Source organism: Primulina huaijiensis, chromosome 1, assembly GCF_012295235.1.
Source record: "Primulina huaijiensis isolate GDHJ02 chromosome 1, ASM1229523v2, whole genome shotgun sequence".
NCBI lineage: Eukaryota > Viridiplantae > Streptophyta > Magnoliopsida > Lamiales > Gesneriaceae > Primulina > Primulina huaijiensis.
Genome location: NC_133306.1, coordinates 15,899,100 through 15,921,413, shown reverse-complemented (window position 1 = coordinate 15,921,413; position 22,314 = coordinate 15,899,100). Strand labels below are relative to the sequence as shown.

Sequence of the window (22,314 nt, the reverse complement as noted above, 5' to 3'; positions counted from 1 at the left end):
TATTTCTTTAAGCATTTTTATACCCTACTTATAAGTGAGAGTTTTGATTTAAAGTGGGAACCTTGATTTAGTGTTTACAAATATATATAGCACAATAAATACTTGACAACATTTATAAGTTTTGTTATATATTTTATACTTATAAGAAAATAGTATATAACATAATATAAATATGATTATTTAATCTATTGGAACCATTTTATTAAGTGGATTTCAATAATGTTCATTAATGTTAACTTTATTAAAATATCAAGAGTGGATCTTCTAATCTCAACTACTTAAATTAAAATTTGAACAATTAAAAATTACCAATTAAAGATTCAAACAATTAAAAGAAAAACAAAAACAAAAACAAAAACAAAAAGACATTGTAGTGGACTTGTAATTACCGTTGCTTCCCTGTGGATACGATATCGGACTCACCGAATTATACTACTTGCGGACAACCTGCTATTTGGAGTGCAACAATCAAAGTCACAACAAGTTTTTGGCGCCGTTGCCGGGGAAGTATAATTTAATTTCAAGTCTATTTAATTTTCTTTCTTTGAATTTTTTATTGTTTTTGTGTGTTTTTCTTCTTTTTCTTTTGCATTTTAATGAGCATTATTTGGTCACGTACACTTAGTGGTCGACTCATTCGAAATAACCCTTTATTTTTACAAAACATGGCTGAAGAACCCATCCAGGAAAATGAAGATGAAATTCAATCTCAACATGATCATGATAGGCGAAGAACACTTAGAGATCACATGAATCCTACACGTACTAGTGCACCTTCATGTCTAGATTTTCCCCCTGATGCATCTCATTTCAATTTTAAGCCTGGTATTATCCAACTTTTACTCAACTTTCATGGCTTAGATTCTGAGAATCCATACATGCATTTACGAGAATTTGAAGAAGTGTGCAACACATATAATGATCTAAATTGTAGCATGAGCACCATTCGACTTAAGCTTTTTCCTCTTTCTTTAAAAGATAAAGCTAAAACTTTGATACAAAATCTTAGATCGGGATCCATTCGAACTTGGGATGAATTGCAACGACAATTTTTGAAAAAGTTTTTTCCATTTCATAGAACAAATTCTTTCAAAAGGCAAATCATCACTTTCACTCAAAAACAAAGAAAAACTTTTTATCAGTGTTGGGATAGATATGAAGAATTGCTTAATCTTTGTCCACATCATGGTTTTGAAATTTGGAGAGTTGTTTCTCAATTTTATGAAGGCTTAACACCTAAAGATAGACAAATGGTTGAATTTATGTGTAATGGAACATTTGAAGATAAAGATCCAAACGAGACAATTGAGTATCTCGATTCATTAGCTGAAAATGCTCAAAATTGGGACACTATAGGTACAATCGAACCATCAAACAAGATTCAATCTCCCACATCTTGTGGAGGTATGTATACCCTCAAAGATGAACATGATCTGCAAGCTTGATCTACCTCTTTGGCAAGAAAAGTTGAAGCACTTGAATTTAAAAAGAATGGTCAATTAAAATCTGTTCAAGAAATTGCGTGTCACATTTGTGATACAAGTGATCATTCTACAAAAGATTGTCCCACTTTGCCCTCTTTTAAAGAATGTCTCCATGAACAAACCAATGTTTTGAACAATTTCAAAAGGCCAAATTTTGAACCATTTTCTCAAAATTACAATCCAGGTTGGCGAAATCATCCAAATTTTAGTTGGAGGAATGATAATGCTGCACAATTTTCACAACCACATTTCCAAAATCAACAAAATTTTCAAAATTATGCACCTTATGTTCCTCCACCTAAAAGGAATTTGGAAGATATATTGAATTCTTTCATTGCAAAGCAAGAGTCTATCAATACTCAAACTGCTCAAACCATGACAGATTTGAAAGATACTCTTGCTAAATTTGCATCTGCACTTAATGTTCATGAAAAAGGTAAATTTCCTTCACAACCTCTGCCTAATCCCAAGGATCATCATTCACAAACTGGAACTTCTGGAACTCAACCGATGGATCAGGTAAAATCTGTTATTACCCTTCGAAGTGGTAAGGTTGTGGAAAAATCCATTCTTGAACCTTGTGAAGATGATGATAAATCAACTCCAAAGGGTAAGGAAGTGGAACCCATAACTTGCGAAGAGGAGGTTCAACAGACAGTGTCACCACCATTCCCTCATGCATTGAAAAATACAAAAAAATCAAATTTGAATTCTGATATATATGATATTTTTAAACAAGTAAAAGTTAATATTCCTTTATTAGATGCAATAAAACAGGTACCATCATATGCCAAATTTTTGAAAGACTTGTGCACTGTGAAAAGAAAATTGAATGTGAAAAAGAAAGCATTTTTAGCCGAACAAGTAAGTGCAATCATTCAAAATAATAATGCTTTGAAATACAAAGACCCTGGTTGTCCTACTATTTCTTGTATTATTGGAGAACGAAAGATTAAAAAAGCCTTGCTTGACCTTGGAGCTAGTGTGAATTTACTTCCATATTCAGTTTATCAAGAACTCAATCTAGGCGAGTTAAAACCTACTTCGGTAACACTTTTACTTGCTGATAGATCTGTTAAAGTGCCAAGAGGTATGGTAGAAGACGTGTTGGTCCAAGTTGATAACTTTGTATATCCTGTCGATTTCATAGTTTTAGATACACAACCTATCGAAGCTTGTAATGCAATTCCTGTAATTTTAGGTCGTCCATTTTTAGCAACTTCTAATGCTCTTATAAATTGCAGGAATGGAATAATGAAGTTGTCATTTGGTAACATGACCTTGGAGCTTAATGTGTTTAATCTTTGTAAGCAACCACATGACAAAGGAGATGAAAGTGAAGATGAAAATCTTATTGAAACTCTTGTGGAAGAAAACATTCAAGAAGGGAGTACTCGTGATCAATTAGATATTTGTTCAATTGAAACTGTTAAAGAAAATATTGAAATTGATCTTGATGATTTTATCAGGTATCACTCGTTACCAGGATCAGAGAAAGAATTTGATGCAAAATATGAGAACAAAGACGAACCACCCATATTGGAGTTAAAACCCTTGCCAGAAGAATTGAAGTATGCATTTCTTGGAGAAGATGAAACATATCCGGTGGTAATTTCTTCCAAACTAGCAAGTGATGAAGAAGGTAAATTAGTTGATATGCTTAAAAGACATAAAAATGCAATTGGTTGGACACTAAAAGATCTCAAGGGCATTAATCCACTAATTTGCACTCACAAAATTCACTTAGAAGAAAATGCAAAAACATCTCAACAACCACAAAGGAGATTAAATCCACACATGAAAGATGTTGTGAAAACTGAAGTTCTCAAACTACTTGATGTTGGGATTATCTACCCTATTTCTGATAGTAAGTGGGTAAGCCCAACACAAGTAGTTCCGAAAAAATCTGGCATCACAGTGATAAAAAATGAAAAAGGTGAATTGTTAACAAGTCGAGTCCCATCTAGTTGGCGGATGTGTATTGATTATAGAAAATTAAATGACGCCACTAGAAAAGATCATTTTCCATTACCATTTTTGGATCAAATTTTAGAAAGAGTAGCAGGTCATCCATACTACTGTTTTCTTGATGGATATTCAGGTTATTATCAAATTCCCATTGCACTCGAAGATCAAGATAAAACTACATTCACATGTCCTTTTGGAACATTTGCATTTAGAAGGATGCCATTTGGATTATGCAATGCCCCAGCAACATTTCAAAGATGTATGCTAAGCATTTTTTGCGACATGGTTGAAAATTGTTTGGAAATTTTCATGGATGATTTAACTGTCTTTGGGAATACATTTGATAATTGTCTTGAAAATTTGGAAAAAGTTTTAAAAAGATGCGAGGAAAAAGGTCTTATTTTAAATTGGGAAAAATGTCATTACATGATTACTTCTGGAATTGTTTTGGGACATGTCGTGTCATCTCATGGAATTGAAGTTGATAAAGCAAAAGTTGATGTCATTGCCAATTTACCCCCTCCAAAAACCATTAAAGAAATTCGCTCATTTTTGGGACATGCTGGATTTTATAGGAGGTTTATAAAGGACTTTAGTTTAATCTCTAAACCCATTTGTAACCTCTTAACAAAAGACACTGCATTTGAGTGGACTCAAGAATGTCAAAATGCTTTTGATAAAATCATTCGACATTTAACATCAGCTCCTATCATGCAACCTCCTGATTGGTCTTTACCATTTGAAATCATGTGCGATGCGAGTGATTATGCAGTCGGTGCAGTATTGGGTCAAAGAAGAAACGGTAAGCCTTATGTGATATATTATGCAAGTAGAACTTTAAACAATGCTCAAATGAATTACTCCACAACTGAAAAAGAACTACTTGCTGTAATATTTGCATTAGATAAATTTCGTTCTTATTTGATTGGATCAACAACTATCGTGTTTACTGATCATTCTGCTATTAGATATTTGTTGACCAAACAGGATGCAAAGCCACGACTGATACGATGGATTTTGTTGCTCCAAGAATTTGACATTGTGATCAAAGATAAAAAAGGAACCGAGAATGTCGTAGCCGATCATTTATCGAGACTAGTAACAGGATCATCTTGTGAAATGACACCAATTAACGATAATTTTCCTGATGAACATCTATTTTCAGTTACTACTACACCTTGGTTTGCTAACATAGTAAATTTTCTTGTGACAGGAAAAATGCCACCGCAATGGAGTTCTCAAGATAAAAGAAAATTTTTGAATGAGGTAAAAAACTTTTATTGGGATGATCCGTATCTGTTCAAGTATTGTCCGGATCAAATTTTTCGACGTTGCATACCCGACAATGAGGTAAGTAGTGTCATTAAATTTTGTCATTCAGAAGCATGCGGAGGACATTTTTCTTCAAAGAAAACAGCTGCAAAAATCTTGCAGTGTGGATTTTATTGGCCCACTTTGTTTAAAGATACCCACGAAATCTGCAAGATCTGTGAAAATTGTCAAAAATTGGGTGCGATTTCAAAAAGAAACATGATGCCTTTGAATCCTATCATTGAAATTGAAATCTTTGACTGTTGGGGAATAGATTTTATGGGACCTTTTCCACCGTCGTTTGGATACTTGTATATTTTAGTTGCAGTTGATTATGTTTCCAAATGGATAGAGGCAATTCCATGTCGAACAAATGATCATAAAATCGTCATCAAATTTTTAAAAGAAAATATTTTTAGTAGATTTGGAATTCCTCGAGTCATGATAAGTGATGGGGGAACTCACTTTGTTAATAAACCATTTGCTTTGTTGATGAAAAAATATGGTATTACTCACAAAGTAACTACTCCTTATCATCCTCAAACAAATGGACAAGTTGAATTAGCTAATAGGCAGATAAATCAAATTTTGGAAAAAACTGTTAACCCAAATAGAAAAGATTGGTCTCTGCGACTTAATGATGCACTTTGGGCATATCGAACAGTTTTTAAAACATCATTGAATATGTCTCCCTATAGGTTGGTTTACGGAAAACATTGTCATTTGCCTGTGGAATTGGAACATAAAGCTTATTGGGCGATCAAAACTTTTAATTCAAGCATGGATGACGCCAACAAATTGCGCAAATTGCAACTTAATGAACTTGATGAACTCAGAAATTATGCGTATGAGAATTCAAGGATTTATAAAGCAAAAATCAAATCATTTCATGATAAAACAATTCTTAGAAAATCTTTTGAGATTGGTAAAAAAGTTTTGCTTTATAATTCACGACTTCACATATTCCCAGGAAAATTATGATCAAGATGGACAGGTCCATATGTTGTAAAACATGTGTATCCTTATGGAGCTGTGGACATTGAAAATCCTAAAAATGGTGATGTTTTTAAAGTAAATGGACAAAGGCTTAAACCATTTTTAGAAAATGAAATCTTTAGAGAAGAGTTTATTTCCCTTTCCGATCCTTTATTTTTTCAGGTTTCCTTAATCTTTTTATTTTCCTGATTAAATGGCGGATAACGGTACTCCGTGGCTCTCATAGTCGGTTTAATCAGTTTCCCACAATTGCTGATACAAAAAAAAACATTTCTTTTCTTTTCAAAATGGATGAAATTCTCTCAAAAATTTGTAAATATTTTCCCTCTGTTTCTGAAAATGTTCTAAGAAAAATTTATGCAGGTAGGTGTGAAATATTAAGATTGTTAATGCGAAAAGGAATTCCAGAAGATATTCGTCTTGTAATAGAAGCTAAGGCCCGATTAGGAGGAGAAGTTCAACAGTCATTACTCATTCGGTATATGCCTGGATTAGGAAAAAGTACTTATGCGAAAAAACGAAAGGCCAAAAGTTTAGGGGTTTGTCATAAATGTGCAAGATGGACTTGTGACAAACGATGCAGATCTTTAGGATATGTTTCCAATAACAGAGAAGATAAAATTGGTTTCATTAAGAATGGGCTGAGTAAGTAGTCTTTAGATAACATCTTATTGACTCTTGAGACGCATTCTAGTGGACACGTGCATATTGAACTTCTCCGTTTATGGAAACAATTCCAAGACGAGCGTCATATTAATAGTCTTGGGAATCCGACTAAAAAAGACCATGTTTGCCAATTTATAAGAAAATTGGATGGGAAGCATATCCTCGACTCATAGAAGGCGTTGAAGCCGTTTCTGGACGTAAAACCAGAGGAAAATTGTGAGCCACAATCACACTACTGTTTATATGCATGTCTGTTATTATTGTTTTTACTGTTTATTTTGTTTACAAATGTGACCCATAGTTTTGTCATGATAACATATAACTAACCCCTATAAAATCTCTCATCTTTCTCTCTATTTTCGCAGACAAAAAAGAAAGTAAAAACATGGCTGGATCCTCTGCACAAACATTGAAAAATATTTGTGTATTTTGTGGGTCGAGTCTTGGAAAAAAAATGAAGTGTTTGTAGAAACAGCAAATAATCTTGGAAAGGTATTGGCTGAGAGAAAAATTCACTTGGTATATGGGAGAGGTAACATTAGGTTAATGGGATCTGTTTCAACATCTGCACATCTTGGAGGTAGTCAGGTTTTGGGTATTATTCCTACAGCTTTAGCTGCTTTAGCTGAAGGAAATATTACAGGTGTTACGATTGGGGAGGAATTAAAAGTTTCTTCAATGTATGAAAGAATCACCAAAATTATTGAAAATTCTGATGCTTTTATCGCATTACCAGGTGATTTTGGTACATTAGAAGAAATTTTTCACACTGTTTCTTGGGCACAACTTAATTTCCATAATAAACCTGTGGGCTTGTTGAATATCAATAATTATTATGACAGTTTGTTGACATTTCTTGATAAAGCTGTGGAACAGAATTTCATTTCAGAAAATTCACGAAGGAGGCTCATCTCTGCTTCGACTGCCGACCAATTAATTGATGATTTGGAAGCTTTTGTTCATAAACCTGATCCGATGATAGCAAAGATCAATTGGTCGCAATCAAGCAGTAAGAAAAGAAAGTTGGATAATTGATTCAAAAGTCGTGGATTGGTTTGCGTTTGTTTCAGTTTGTTATCTTCAATAAAATTCAAGGTGATATCTCTTTCATTATGTACTCTTTATTAATAGTTATTTTGACATTAGGGAAAATGTCATATTCTGTTTGGGGGGAGAACAAATTTATAAAAAAAAATTAATGATAAAAAATATCAAAATTTTTTTAAAAAATATATATATTTTAAAAAATATATTATTTTAAAATAAAACCATGTTTATTGTTTGTATCTTAGTAATTTTTGCAAAAATATCATACATTACATGTTTGAAAGGTTTAAATTAGAACATGTATTAATCTATTTAAGGATGTTTAAATTTTTATTTGAAAAAATGTCAATTTTAATATTCTGATCAATATAAAAATATGATTTATGAAATCTTTTTTAGTGATTAACCATTGTGATAAAATCAGGTATTAAAGTATATGGCCCAAGATATACCTTATAAGAGTGCCTAAAATTTTAAACTCACACATATTTTGTGAGTGAGTGGAAAGGACTGAGAAAACAGCTTTCGAGCCTTTATTGATCATGAGAGAGGCTATCTATTGTTTAGATCTTGAGTTCTTATTTTGAAAAAAGAAATGATATTTCCTGAAAAAAAAAAGAGGAAAAAAAAACAAAAAGAAAGATGTTGAAGATATATGTAATTTTTAAGTTATATGCTACGACCCATTTATCTCTCATAAAAGAAAAAAAAAAAGAAAGAGAGAAATTTATTGTACAAATTAAATAAATATGCGGTCAAGAAGCATAAACTTAATCTGATTCCATGATGTTATGAAAAAAAAAAGATCAGGAAAAAATATATAATAAGAACATCTAGATTTTGAATCAATGAATTTCCTATCTTTTGATTAGTTTGGCTCGTTTGTCTGTCTGCATTCTGTAAACCATTTTCCTGAGTATTTCTCTGTATTCCAACTCCATGAGAGAAATCGTTCCCATAAATTGAAAAATTTATTAACCCGTAAGGATATGGAGTTGAGACTCTTACTATGAATTTCTGAAGGCCATGTACATTTAACTACCAGAAAATAAGCTTTGAATTGATCAGCTAAGATTATTTCATAAATTATAATTATGATGATCTTGATATAACTTTGACAGTTTTCAAATTTAATTAAAACACTTGGATAATTCTGATTACATTTCTATTTAAATTAATCAATATGTTTTGTATTGCTATTAACGCTTAAATTGCTAGGGACTAGCAATAAGCTGGTTGGGGGTGTGATAAATATAAAAATTGTACATTAATTACATGTTTTATAATATAAATTTATAGTTTTTGTTTTATTAAATGTTTAAATATTATATGTTTTATAATAAAATGTATAAAAAATAAGTTGTTGTGTAATTATAAGTTTTTACTATTTTTACAGGTTCGATAAAACAAGAATAAACTTGGCGTCGCAAATGGGATTAAGATGATTCTTGGACATGTAGAAAGTTGATGATAATATCTACAATATTGGTGACAAGCATGAGATAAAAATTGTAGAAGCCTCTAAATTCGTGCTTGAAAATTTGAGAAAAATTTAAAAATTTTGTCTTTAATTAAATAAAATACATCATTCATAAATAAACTGATAAATAAAGTTTAATGTTCAAAAATAGCAGCGGAAGTAAATAATGTTTCAAACGACAGCTTAAAATGATTCATTGTAATAAACTGAGTTTTCGCAAAAATAATAAATAAACTGATAAATGAGGTCCTCGGGTCCCACTACTGCCGACTCGAGCTGGCTCACTGGTCCCCGCCCTCTGTTCCGACATCATCAGTACCTACAACAATCAAGTCTATTGAGTCTAAAGACTCAGTATGCATATATCGTAAATAACAAGTAAATAGATAATAATAAAATGGCATGCGAAGTGAAAATATCATGTCATGAGGAATTATAGTACTTGCATAACTGAACTGCAAATATCTTATCATGTATAATTATAAATACGTGCATAACTGAACTAAAAATCATAAGTAACTGTTTGCTCAATAGGGCTCTGTAATAAAATAGCCTGTCATAATTTTGTTGAGATTATGTTCTACGCAAGTGGCCCCATGAACTGCACTGAACTGAACTGAACTGAACTGACCGGTAACTGACGACCGGGTGAAATACTAATCGTCTGATCAGACTAATGCCACAGTATACTGGGTGGTACAAAACTGAACTGACCGGTAACTGGCGACCGGGTGAAGTAATAATCCCATAATAGTACAATGGCCACAAGCAATATCACATAAATCTCAAAAATGAATAATTTTTATTTTTTTATGCACGTAATATAATTAAATAACATAATTAAATGTCCTGTATTAATTTTACCAAACGGGTTGGATCGTTCCCAGGCTCGCTGTAACTTAAATCTAACATGAAAAATATGCAATTAATTTTTTTCTTGACCAAACTTTGTAATTGAATCCAAAAACGAGACAATTACGCCTACTGACTTAGTATTTAATCATGACTCCGAGCCAACCCGACCCAACACCGAACCAACATTTAGTCATGATTAAAAATACTCTTAAAATGATGAAATAATGCTCCTAAATTTACAGTACTTGAAATTTAGTGAATGGAGGCCAAAAACGTGAAACGCTCCTTCGAAAGTCATTTTGGTACATTGCACCGTAAATTCTCGTACGACCTCTAAAATGATCCGAATCACAAACGGCCAAACACTTGACCTTCCTAACTTGGTGAGGCACTGTCCAGTCCAAGGCCATAGGATAAAAGCCAACCAAGAACCCGGAACTGGCCTCTGAACCGCAGCACACTTGCTGTCCGAATTACAGCAGCTGTGCCTTCGATTTCTTTGCGTCGTTTTCGAGGCTACCGGCCATTGGGGCTTGAACCACCAACCAGAACCTCTTACCAACATCCTAATGTAAGGTTGGAACCATGGCTAAGGGCCCAAGGCCAGCCACAATTCGAACCATCCAATAACCAACCGAAAACTCCCACCCGAGGAGCAACCTGCATGCGTGGGGTAGTTTGCTTCGCTTGTTGTCTCGCGTCGTTCCAGTGGCCATTTGATTGCCCATGGCTCAATCTAGACATCAAGGTTTATGGTATGAACCATGGCTAAGGGCTAAAAAGCCAACCGAGATCCACACCACACCCCAAACTCGACACTACACTTGCTGTAAACGGAGGGGCCGAAGGGGGAGGGGCTGTTCTTGCTTTTTTTGATTTAAAACCGATTCCACCATGGACCAAGCCTCAAAGGGGTGATTTGGTCACGTCTTAGACATGATAGAGAGGTGTTCTAACCATGGCTATAGGCCCCTAGGGCAGCCAAGATAAAGAACTCTCTCCCTTGACATCAACCATAAAATCGAGACTCAAAAGGGACACTTATGGAGTGTTGCTGTCACATGCGAGTTTCCAGCGTGTATGGAACTGAACGAATGAACCAACATGGTCCTAACATGTTCTATCACAGGTCTAGATGCAGCTTTGGGAGCTTAGGGTCGAGCCAACACCTGAACCATCAAAAACAACAGCAAACGTGAAGCATGGAGAGCACCCGAAAAATCTGTGCAGAATTTTAATAAACTTGTGGTCCATATTTCGGTTTTCACTAATAAAATCGTGGATGAATAATGTTTTAAAATACTTATATGGTTTGATTGAAGAGTGAAAGAAAACATATACATGCCTTGGTTTTTGTTTTGAAGAAAACAAAAAGAAACGACGACGCGGTGCGGAGGAGACAGAGCGCTTTTCTACCTTGCTTGCTACTCGATTTCTCTCCTATTTCTTTCTCACGGTTTTGCACTGAATAATGCTCTGAAATTTCTCTAAATTTTGAGACTAGGAGGGGGAGAGAATGGTTAGGGAGAATAGGGAAGGTAAAAGATAAATGGAAGGGGAAATATTCTTTCTATCCTAGTTTATTTGCTAGATGGGAAACAAGAATGCTTATCAAAGATTTTGAGGGGATCTTGGGGTGAATTTGGTCGATTTTATGATCTAGGGACAAGGGAAATAATTGCTTAAATAAATTATTGGGTGGAGATTTAAAGGTGGGGAGAATATTTTCCTAGAAAAAGATTGAGGAAGTGAATCAAGGAATGAGTTGCCAAATCTTTTGCGTCTATCAAGGGTGATGGCCGAAAATTTCAATCAAAAATAAGGTAGGAAAAAGTGCTTAATTATTTAATTGTTGGTGATTTAAAAGTTGGGAAAGATATCTATCTAGAAAAGATTGAGGGGAAGAATAATAAAGGATGAGTTGTTAAACAAAAATTAAATATTTTAAAATAGGGGGTGGCCGATTTTTATCACTTAAAAAGAAGGGAAATATTGCTAGATAAACATGGTAGAAATATTGCTTAAATATTAATTAGTGGTGAATAAAATTTAGGGAATTATCTACCATGAAAAGGGTAAGGAAAAATATCCAAAATTGTGAGTTGACAAATTTAAATCAAATATTTTATCAAGGGGCCGAAATTTTTGATAAAATGGGAGGAAAATTATTTCTTAAATCTTGTATTTTAATTCTTTAGAGTTTTATCTACTCATTAAATATTTTAGTGAATTAATAAATTAGTTTAGGATGGTAATTATCTTGCATGCATGGCTAATTATTAAAATTCATCCACTAACATGTTAGGGTAATATTTTCTTGAATATATTAGGCTCATATTAATTTATCTCAATTGGTTACACATTTTAATTTAGGCTTTTAATTAAATTATTGGACATAAAGAGTTTATTTACTACTTATCTCAAGTTGATTAATTAAATTCTTTAAACTTTCTTTTACATTAAAATAAATTATTCTTTGACTTAGATTAAATTTAGGAATATTTTCTTATCATTAAATTTTATCTTTAAAACTCCAACTCCGGTCCGGCCTCACTTATTTAACTGAAAAGCTAATAATTAAACTACTGAATAAAATAATTAAATTTAAAGAAAAGAATTTAAATACTCATGCAATAAAATCATTTTAATTTAAATACTATAATTATGCATGGCTTATACGTAGTCTAATTTACGGGTTCTACAATCCTTCCCCCTTTAAAAGAAATTTCGTCCTCAAAATTAAAACTCACCGAATAACTCGGGGTACCGACTCTTCATCTCTGGCTCAGACTCCCTCGTAGCTTCCTCCTCTCAATGGTTAAGCCATTTGACTTTAACTCGCTTAACCAGCTTGTTCCGAAGTTTCTTCTCCTGTCTGTTTAAGATCTGCACTGGTCTTTCTTCATAAGACAGGTTCGGAGTGAGCTGCAATGGTTCAAAATTCAAGACATGCGAATGATTTGCCATATACTTCCTTAGCATATAGACGTGGAACACATTGTGTACTCCGGCCAGATTCGACGGAAGAGCAACACGATAAGCTAGCGTCCCAACCCTGTCGAGGATCTCAAATGATCGAATGAATCTCAGACTGAGCTTTCCTTTCTTCCCAAATCGCATGACACCCTTCATAGGTGCTACTTTCACAAAGACATGGTCGCCCACGGCGAACTCTAAATCTCTCCTTCGCTGGTCCGCATAACTCTTCTGTCGACTCAGAGCAGTCCTCATCCTGTCACGGATGTGGGCTACTACATCGACAGTCTGCTGAATAATCTCTGGGCCCAACTCTGCTCTTTCTCCTACCTCATCCCAATGAACAGGAGATCTACACTTGCGACCATACAATGCTTCATACAGAGCCATTCCTATAGACGACTGAAAGCTGTTGTTATAGGTGAACTCCATTAATGGCAAGTTCGACTCCCAACTCCCTGAAAAATCAATAACACAAGCACGGAGAAGATTCTCCAATATCTGAATAACTCGCTCTGATTGCCCATCTGTCTGAGGATGGAAAGCTGTGCTAAACAACAATTTCGTACCCATCGTCGAATGCAAACTCTTCCAAAATGAGGAAGTAAATCTGGGGTCTCTGTCAGATATGATAGAAACTGGAATACCATGAAGTCGGACTATCTCCCGGATATACAACTCTGAATACTGAATCATGGTGAAAGTCGTCTTAATAGGCAAGAAGTGCGCTGATTTGGTAAGACGATCAACAATCACCCAGATAGAATTTGATCCTCTGACTGACTTCGATAAACCGGTCACGAAGTCCATGGTAACATTTTCCCACTTCCACTCGAGAATAGGAAGAGGCTTGAGCAAACCTGCTGGCCTCTGCCTTCACTAACTGACAAGTCAGACACTCGGATACAAACCGTCAGATGTCCTTCTTCATTCCTGGCCACCAATATAATAACTGTAGATCTTTGTACATCTTCTTACTCCCAGGGTGAATAGAGTACGGGGACATATGGGCCTCTGATAGAATATCCGCTCAAATGGAATCACTGCTAGGAACCCATATGCTGTCTCGGTATCTCACAATACCGTCACTAACTGAATACAAGCCACTGCCCTTGGCTTCATCTCTCTGCTTCCACTTTGCGAACTGCTCATCTGCTGGTTGACCACTGCGAATACGGTCAATGAGAGAAGACTGGATCGTCAAGGTGGATAGACGGGGAACTCCGCCTTGAGGATATGCCTCTAGATCAAACCTCTGCATCTCATACTGAAGAGGTATCTGAATCTTCAAATGAGCCATCACTGCGACTTTCCTGCTCAGTGCATCTGCAACTACATTAGCTTTACCCGGATGGTAGCTAATGTCACAATCATAGTCTTTCACAAGATCCAACCAACGCCTCTGACGCATATTCAGCTCTTTCTGTGTAAAGAAGTACTTGAGGCTTTTATGGTCGGTAAAGATCTAGAACTTCTCCCCGTACAAATAATGCCTCCAAATCTTCAAGGCAAAAACTACGACTGCCAACTCTAGATCATGGGTAGGGTAGTTCTTCTCATGAGCTTTCAACTGTCGAGAAGCATACGCTATCACCTTCCCATGCTGCATCAATACTGCGCCAAGACCGAGCTTTGAAGCATCGGTATATAGAACAAATTCACCGGGCCCTTATGGCATGACCAAAACTGGTGCTGAGATAAGAGCTTGCTTCAAAGTATCGAAGCTCTCCTGACAATCATCACTCAACACAAATTTCACATTCTTCTTGGTCAAAGCTGTAAGTGGAACTGCGATAGATGAGAATCCCTGAATAAACTTCTGGTAATATCATGCTAAGCCAAGAAAACTGCGGATCTCAGATGCATTATGCGGCACAACCCAGTCTCTGACTGCTGCAACTTTCGCTGGGTCTACCTCAATACCACTGCTAGAAACAATGTGGCCTAAAAACGCCACCTTCTCTAACCAGAATTCTCATTTACTGAACTTTGCAAATAATTTATGCTTCTGTAAGGTCTGCAACACTATGGTCAGATGTCTGCTGTGATCCTCTTGATTCTTCGAGTAGACGAGAATGTCGTCAACGAACACTATCCCAAACTGATCAAGATACGACTGAAATAAGCGATTCATGAGATCCATGAAGATCGCTGGCGCATTCGTCAAACCGAACGGCATCACAAGGAACTCGTAGTGGCCATAACGAGTCTTGCAGGCAGTCTTGGAAACATCAGCGTCTTTGACCCTCAACTGGTGATAACTGGAACGCAGATCAATCTTGGAGAATACCGAAGCTCCCTGCAACTGGTCAAATAGATCTTCAATCCTCTGAAGTGGGTATATATTCTTCACTGTAACCCTTTTCAACTCTCGGTAATCGATGCAAAGTCTTATAGTGCCATCTTTCTTCTTCACAAACAAGACTGGCGCGCCCCATGGTGAAAAGCTTGGGCGAATGAACTCCTTGTCGAGAAGTTCCTGAATCTGCTTCTTCAGCTTTGCCATCTCTATCAGCGCTAGTCGGTACGGTGCTTTTGAGATCAGTGCCATACCTGGCATAAGTTCAATAGAAAACTCCACCTCTCTCTCGGGTGGCATACCAGAGACGTCCTCCGGAAAAACGTCTAAGAAATCTCTAACAATCGGAACATCTGCGGCTGACTGACTGGGTGTCTCGGGGAAAGATATAAAAGTTGCTAAAAACGCTCGACACCCTCTATGCTTGAGCTTCCTAGCCTGGACATAAGGAATAATGTGCGGTAAGGGAAAGTACCTGTCCGGCTCAAATAAGAACTGTGTCATCCCAGGCGGTCGGACTAGAACAGATCTCCGCTGGAAGTCTATCAACACTCTATTCTGCAATAGCCAATCCATGCCTAATATGATATCAAACTCTGGCATCGGCAATACAATCAGATCCGCATAAACAAGGTCGCCATGGAGCTCCAGATCTGTGTCTCGGATTACATTGGTGGCTGCCATCTCCTCTCCCGAAGGCAGTACCACTGAGTAGGCTACATCTAGCCCAACGGTCTTAACTTTGAGAACATTCGCAAAGACCTCAGAAATAAATGAGTGAGTAGCCCCTGAATCTATAAGGGCTTTTGTAGCTGAGCCAGCTATGAAAATTCTCCCTGAAAGGTTAGAACACTAGGCTGAACCCAATAATCACAAAACTAACTTATAGACATGCAAGGGCCAAAGTTCTTCTAACTTAAATTCCCCAAAAATAACACTGAGTAGAGCATGCAATCCTATCGCAATACTAGGTTCAAAATCTCACCCAAAACATTAAATCCCAAATATAAATTTAAAGCTTAAAGGTACCTGTCATAAGTATGGTATCGGGGTTCGTCTCTGCTGCATGGAGAGCAAATCCCCTGCCTTGGGTAGGCAGATTCCTCTGAGGGCACTGCGGTAGCATGTGGGCTGGGCTACCGCACTTGTAACACTTCCCAGAGCTATACATACATACTCCAAGATGGCGGCATGAGCATGTAGGACAGATCGGATGCTCAATAGGCTTAGGGACTGCGCGTCCCTGATGCTGCTGCTGCTGCTGGTGGCCTCTGTTTCTGGGCGGGCCATGGAAATGCCTCTTATTCTGCTGCTGATGCTGCTGAGGAGGAGGGTGGTGTGGTACCTGGACTGGACGCTTGCCTTGGCGGTCTCTCTCGATATCACGCTGATCCTGCTCTACAACTAGAGCTCTGGAGACAGCGACCTCATAAGTAGTAGAGTAGGACACCCTAACATCACGGCGCAAGATCGGCCGTAAACCCACCAAGAAATGCATTAACTTGGCCTTGGCATCATTCGCGATCAGGGGTACAAAATGACAACCCTTCTCAAACTTACGGATGAACAACTTAACAGTCAAATCTCCTTGCCTCAGACTCATGAATTCCGTGGTCAACCTGGTGCGCACTTCCTCAGTAAAATATTTGGAGTAGAATACCTCCTTGAAACGCGCCCAACTCAGTGTAGCCAAGTTCAGGGCTACTGATGCTCCTTCCCACCATAAGCGGGCCTCTCTTCCGAATAAGTAGGTGGCACAACGAACTCTGTCTGCATCTCCGAGCTCCATAAATTTGAAGATAACCTCGAGGGACTTGATCCAGCCCTCGGCAATCATGGGATCCATCGTCCCTGAAAACTCCTTAGGACGCATCTTCATGAATCTCTCATAAATAGCTTCGGCCCCTGTCGGCCTAGCTGCTACTGCGGCATTGTTCCACGAAAACTGTGCGAAGAACCGGTTCATCCCAGCTAGCATCTGGGCATTCATGTCAGGTGGGAGGGTGGAGGTCCGTGCCTCTCTTGCCTCTGATCCTCACCGTCCTCATGACAGCGCTCATCATCACCTCTCGGGCGTCCAACCTGGCGTCTAGGAGGCATACTGTTCCATATATAACCCATACGTAACCAACATGCATAATTCCATAATTTATTTAAATGTAAATAAATACTGAACAATTAAAATCTGAACGTAAAAATACTTCATGAGGACATGCAGTTAAAATAATTCCGGCTTTAATTAAAATGCATGAATGTAAAACTTACAGACCGAAGGCGTGACTTCGTGAGCTTCTCGAGATCAGTAGTAGTGTAACCCTTTACAAGAACATATGCTCTGATACCACATGTAGAGGCCTCTAAATTCGTGCTTGAAAATTTGCGGAAAAATTTAAAAATTTTCTCTTTAATTAAATAAAATGCCTCATTCATAAATAAACTGATAAATAAAGTTTAATGTTCAAAAATAGCAGCGGAAGTAAATAATGTTTCAAACGACAGCTTAAAATGATTCATTGTAATAAACTGATTTTCGCAAAAATAATAAATAAACTGATAAATGAGGTCCTCAGGTTCCACTACTGCCGACTCGAGCTGGCTCACTGGTCCCCGCCCTCGGTTCCGACATCATCAGTACCTACAACAATCAAGTCTAGTGAGTCTAAAGACTCAGCAAGCATATATCGTAAAGCTCAGTAATAAAATAGCCTGTCATAATTTTGTTGAGATTATGTTCTACGCAAGTGGCCCCATGAACTGCACTGAACTGAACTGAACTGAACTGACCGGTAACTGACGACCGGGACCGGTAACTGACGACCTGGTGAAATACTAATCGTCTGATCAGACTAATGCCACAGTATACTGGGTGGTACAAAACTGAACTGACCGATAACTGGAGACCGGGTGAAGTAATAATCTCATAATAGTACAATGGCCACAAGCAATATCACATAAATCTCAAAAATGAATAATTTCTATTTTTTTATGCACGTAATATAATTAAATAACGTAATTAAATGTCCTGTATTAATTTTACCAAACGTGTTGGATCGTTCCCAGGCTCGCTGCAACTTAAATCTAACATGAAAAATATGCAATTGATTTTTTTCTTGACCAAACTTTGTAATTGAATCCAAAAACGAGACAATTACGCCTACTGACTTAGTATTTAATCATGACTCCGAGCCAACCCGACCCAACACCGAACCAACGTTTAGTCATGATTAAAAATACTCTTAAAATGATGAAATAATGCTCCTAAATTTACAGTACTTGAAATTTAGTGAATGGAGGCCAAAAACGTGAAACACTCTTTCGAGAGTCATTTTGGCACATTGCACCGTAAATTCTCGTACGAACTCTAAAATGATCCGAATCACAAACGACCAAAGACTTGACCTTTCTAACTTGATGAGGCACTGTCCAGTCCAAGGCCATAGGATAAAAGCCAACCAAGAACCCGGAACTCGCCTCTGAACCGTAGCACGCTTGCTGTCCAAATTACAGCAGCTGTGCCTTTGATTTCTTTGCGTTGTTTTCGAGGCTACCGGCCATTGGGGCTTGAACCACCAACCAGAACCTCTTACCAACATCCTAATGGAAGGTTGGAACCATGGCTAAGGGCCCAAGGCCAGCCACAATTCGAACCATCCAATAACCAACCGAAAACTCCCACCCGAGGAGCAACCTGCGTGCGTGGGGTAGTTTGCTTCGCTTGTTGTCTCGCGTCGTTCCAGTGGCCATTTGATTGACCATGGCTCGATCTAGACATCAAGGTGTATGGTATGAACCATGGCTAAGGGCTAAAAAGCCAACCAAGATCCACACCACACCCCAAACTCGACACTACACTTGCTGTAAACGGAGGGGCCGAAGGGGGAGGGGCTGTTCTTGCTTTTTTGATTTAAAACCGATTCCACCATGGACCAAGCCTCAAAGGGGTGACTTGGTCACGTCTTAGACATGATAGAGAGGTGTTCTCACCATGGCTATAGGCCCCTAGGGCAGCCAAGATCAAGAACTCTCTCCCTTGACAGCAACCATAAAATCGAGACTCAAAAGGGACACTTATGGAGTGTAGCTGTCACATGCGAGTTTCCAGCGTGTATGGGACTGAACGAATGAACCAACATGGTCCTAACATGTCCTAGCACAGGTCTAGATGCAGCTTTGGGAGCTTAGGGTCGAGCCAACACCTGAACCATCAAAAACAACAGCAAACGTGAAGCATGGAGAGCACCCGAAAAATCTGTGCAGAATTTTAATAAACTTGTGGTCCATATTTCGGTTTTCACTAATAAAATCGTGGATGAATGATGTTTTAAAATACTTATATGGCTTGATTGAAGAGTTAAAGAAAACATATACATGCCTTGGTTTTTGTTTTGAAGAAAACAAAAAGAAACGACGACGCGGCGCGGAGGAGACGGAACGCTTTTCTACCTTGCTTGCTACTCGATTTCTCTCCTATTTCTTTCTCACGGTTTCGCACTGAATAATGCTCTGAAATTTCTCTAAATTTCGACACTAGGAGGGGGAGAGAATGGTTAGGGAGAATAGGGAAGGTACAAGATAAATGGAAGGGGAAATATTCTTTCTATCCTAGTTTATTTGCCAGATAGGAAACAAGAATGCTTATCAAAAATTTTGAGGGGATCTTGGGGTGCATTTGGTCGATTTTATGGTCTAGGGACAGGGGAAACAATTGCTTAAATAAATTATTGGGTGGAGATTTAAAGGTGGGGAGAATATTTTCCTAGAAAAAGATTGAGGAAGTGAATCAAGGAATGAGTTGCCAAATCTTTTGAGTCTATCAAGGGTGATGGCCGAAAATTTCAATCAAAAATAAGGTAGGGAAAAGTGCTTAATTATTTAATTGTTGGTGATTTAAAAGTTGGGAAAGATATCTATCTAGAAAAGATTAAGGGGAAGAATAATAAAGGATGAGTTGTTAAACAAAAATTAAATATTTTAAAATAGGGGGTGGCCGATTTTTATCACTTAAAAAGAAGGGAAATATTGCTAGATAAACATGGTAGAAATATTGCTTAAATATTAATTAGTGGTGAATAAAATTTAGGGAATTATCTATCATGAAAAGGGTAAGGAAAAATATCCAAAATTGTGAGTTGACAAATTTAAATCAAATCTTTTATCAAGGGGCCGAAATTTTTGATAAAATGGGAGGAAAATTATTTCTTAAATCTTGTATTTTAATTCTTTAGAGTTTTATCTACTCATTAAATATTTTAGTGAATTAATAAATTAGTTTAGGATGGTAATTATCTTGCATGCATGGCTAATTATTAAAATTCATCCACTAACATGTTAGGGTAATATTTTCTTGAATATATTAGGCTCATATTAATTTATCCCAATTGGTTACACATTTTAATTTAGGCTTTTAATTATATTATTGGACTTAAAGAGTTTATTTACTACTTATCTGAAGTTGATTAATTAAATTCTTTAAACTTTCTTTTACATTAAAATAAATTATTCTTTGACTTAGAATAAATTTAGGAATATTTTCTTATCATTAACTTTTATCTTTAAAACTCCAACTCCGGTCCGGCCTCACTTATTTACCTGAAAAGCTAATAATTAAACTACTGAATAAAATAATTAAATTTAAAGAAAAGAATTTAAATACTCATGCAATAAAATCATTTTAATTTAAATATTAGAATTATGCATGGCTTATACGTAGTCTAATTTACGGGTTCTACAAAAATCTTCTCACAATTGGGATCAAATTAAGCAACAAACAAAGTTAACAAAGGAGTGACAGTTTTACTATGCTCTAGTATTTTGACCATATCTCTCAAACTACTTGGTCAAATGGTTAAAATAAAATACCAGAATTCAAACAACTCAATTATCCACATGTTTTATTTTATGTGGAGAAGCGAAATTGGATGGGAAGATTTTCAAAAGTGATGTGTATTAAAATATAATTTCTTGGAACACCAATGAAGACTTATGTGTAAAAAAATAATATTTTATTTGTGGTTGTCTCCCCAAATTTGGCTATAAATAGGGGTACATTGTAATGAATTGAGATATCCCTCATTCCATGAACAAATCTTTGAGTTCATAATATTTCTCTCTTTATTTTTGTTTTATTTCATCATTTAAAAATAATTAACATGTTCATTTCAAAGTTTAATACTTTGAATAATGAGTAGGNAAGTGAGAATCTTGATTTAGTGTTTTCAAATATATATAGCACAATAAATACTTGACAACATTTATAAGTTTTGGTATATATTTTATACTTATAAGAAAATAGTATATAACATAATATAAATATGATTATTTAATATATTGGAACCATTTTATTAAGTGGATTTCAAAAATGTTCATTAATGTTAACTTTATTAAAATATCAAGAGTGCATCCTCTAATCTCAACTACTTAAATTAAAATTTGAACAATTAAAAATTACCAATTAAAGATTCAAACAATTAAAAGAAAAACAAAAACAAAAACAAAAAGACATTGTAGTGAACTTGTAATTACCGTAGCTTCCCTGTGGATACGATATCGGACTTACCGAATTATACTACTTGCGAACAACCTGCTATTGGGAGTGCAACAATCAAAGTCACAACAGTAATAAATTCAAAGAGTTGAATTTATAATTTAAATATTAAATTAAAATGGTGAATTTATAAGAGATTTAAATTAAAAGTAATGGGTATATGTATAATGGACTTGTAGGAGTACAAGACCAACATACATATTAAGGTTCTTAATTGGACTTTAAAAGATTAATTAATTAATTAACCTAGTTGGACTAGAATAATTAATTGATTAAGCCCATTAAGTATTTAATTTTATTAATGGGCCCTAAGCTTATGTATATGAGTATTAGGCTTAAGGTTAAACACAATTCATTCACAATTTTTCGAAAATCCTCCTCATTCTCTCCACAAAATTTCGGCCACTTTCTTTTGAAGGAGAAGTTTGAGCCGTCTCTCGTTTTCAATCTCCAACGTAAAAACTTCTTCTAATTTTTCTAGTGCAAATTAGAAGAGGAACAAATCATCTAGTCGTGGACCTGATTAGAAGAATAAAGAAAGGAGTTTTCGAAGAAAGTTCGTATGGATTCATCAAGACCTATATCCGCCTAAACCGGATTTGTTGGAGCCAAGTGATTTAATTCACTAAAGGTATAAAATTCCAACGCCCTATGAATGTTTAATTATAAAAACATACAAGTGCCTAAA

The 22,314-nt window shown here is 36.2% G+C and overlaps 1 protein-coding gene across 1 annotated transcript in view; it reads left to right on the top strand.

Annotated features, from left to right (window-relative positions):
- Nucleotides 1-22,314, top strand: part of LOC140971673 (uncharacterized) — a 33,895-nt gene that overhangs the window by 2,973 nt on the left and 8,608 nt on the right. Inside the window, exons 3-5 of the mRNA XM_073434052.1 lie at nt 1,561-3,126; nt 4,666-4,801; nt 5,414-5,608. Of these exons, the coding sequence (XP_073290153.1) occupies nt 1,561-3,126; nt 4,666-4,801; nt 5,414-5,608 (1,897 nt within the window). The remainder of the gene's footprint in view (nt 1-1,560; nt 3,127-4,665; nt 4,802-5,413; nt 5,609-22,314) is intronic.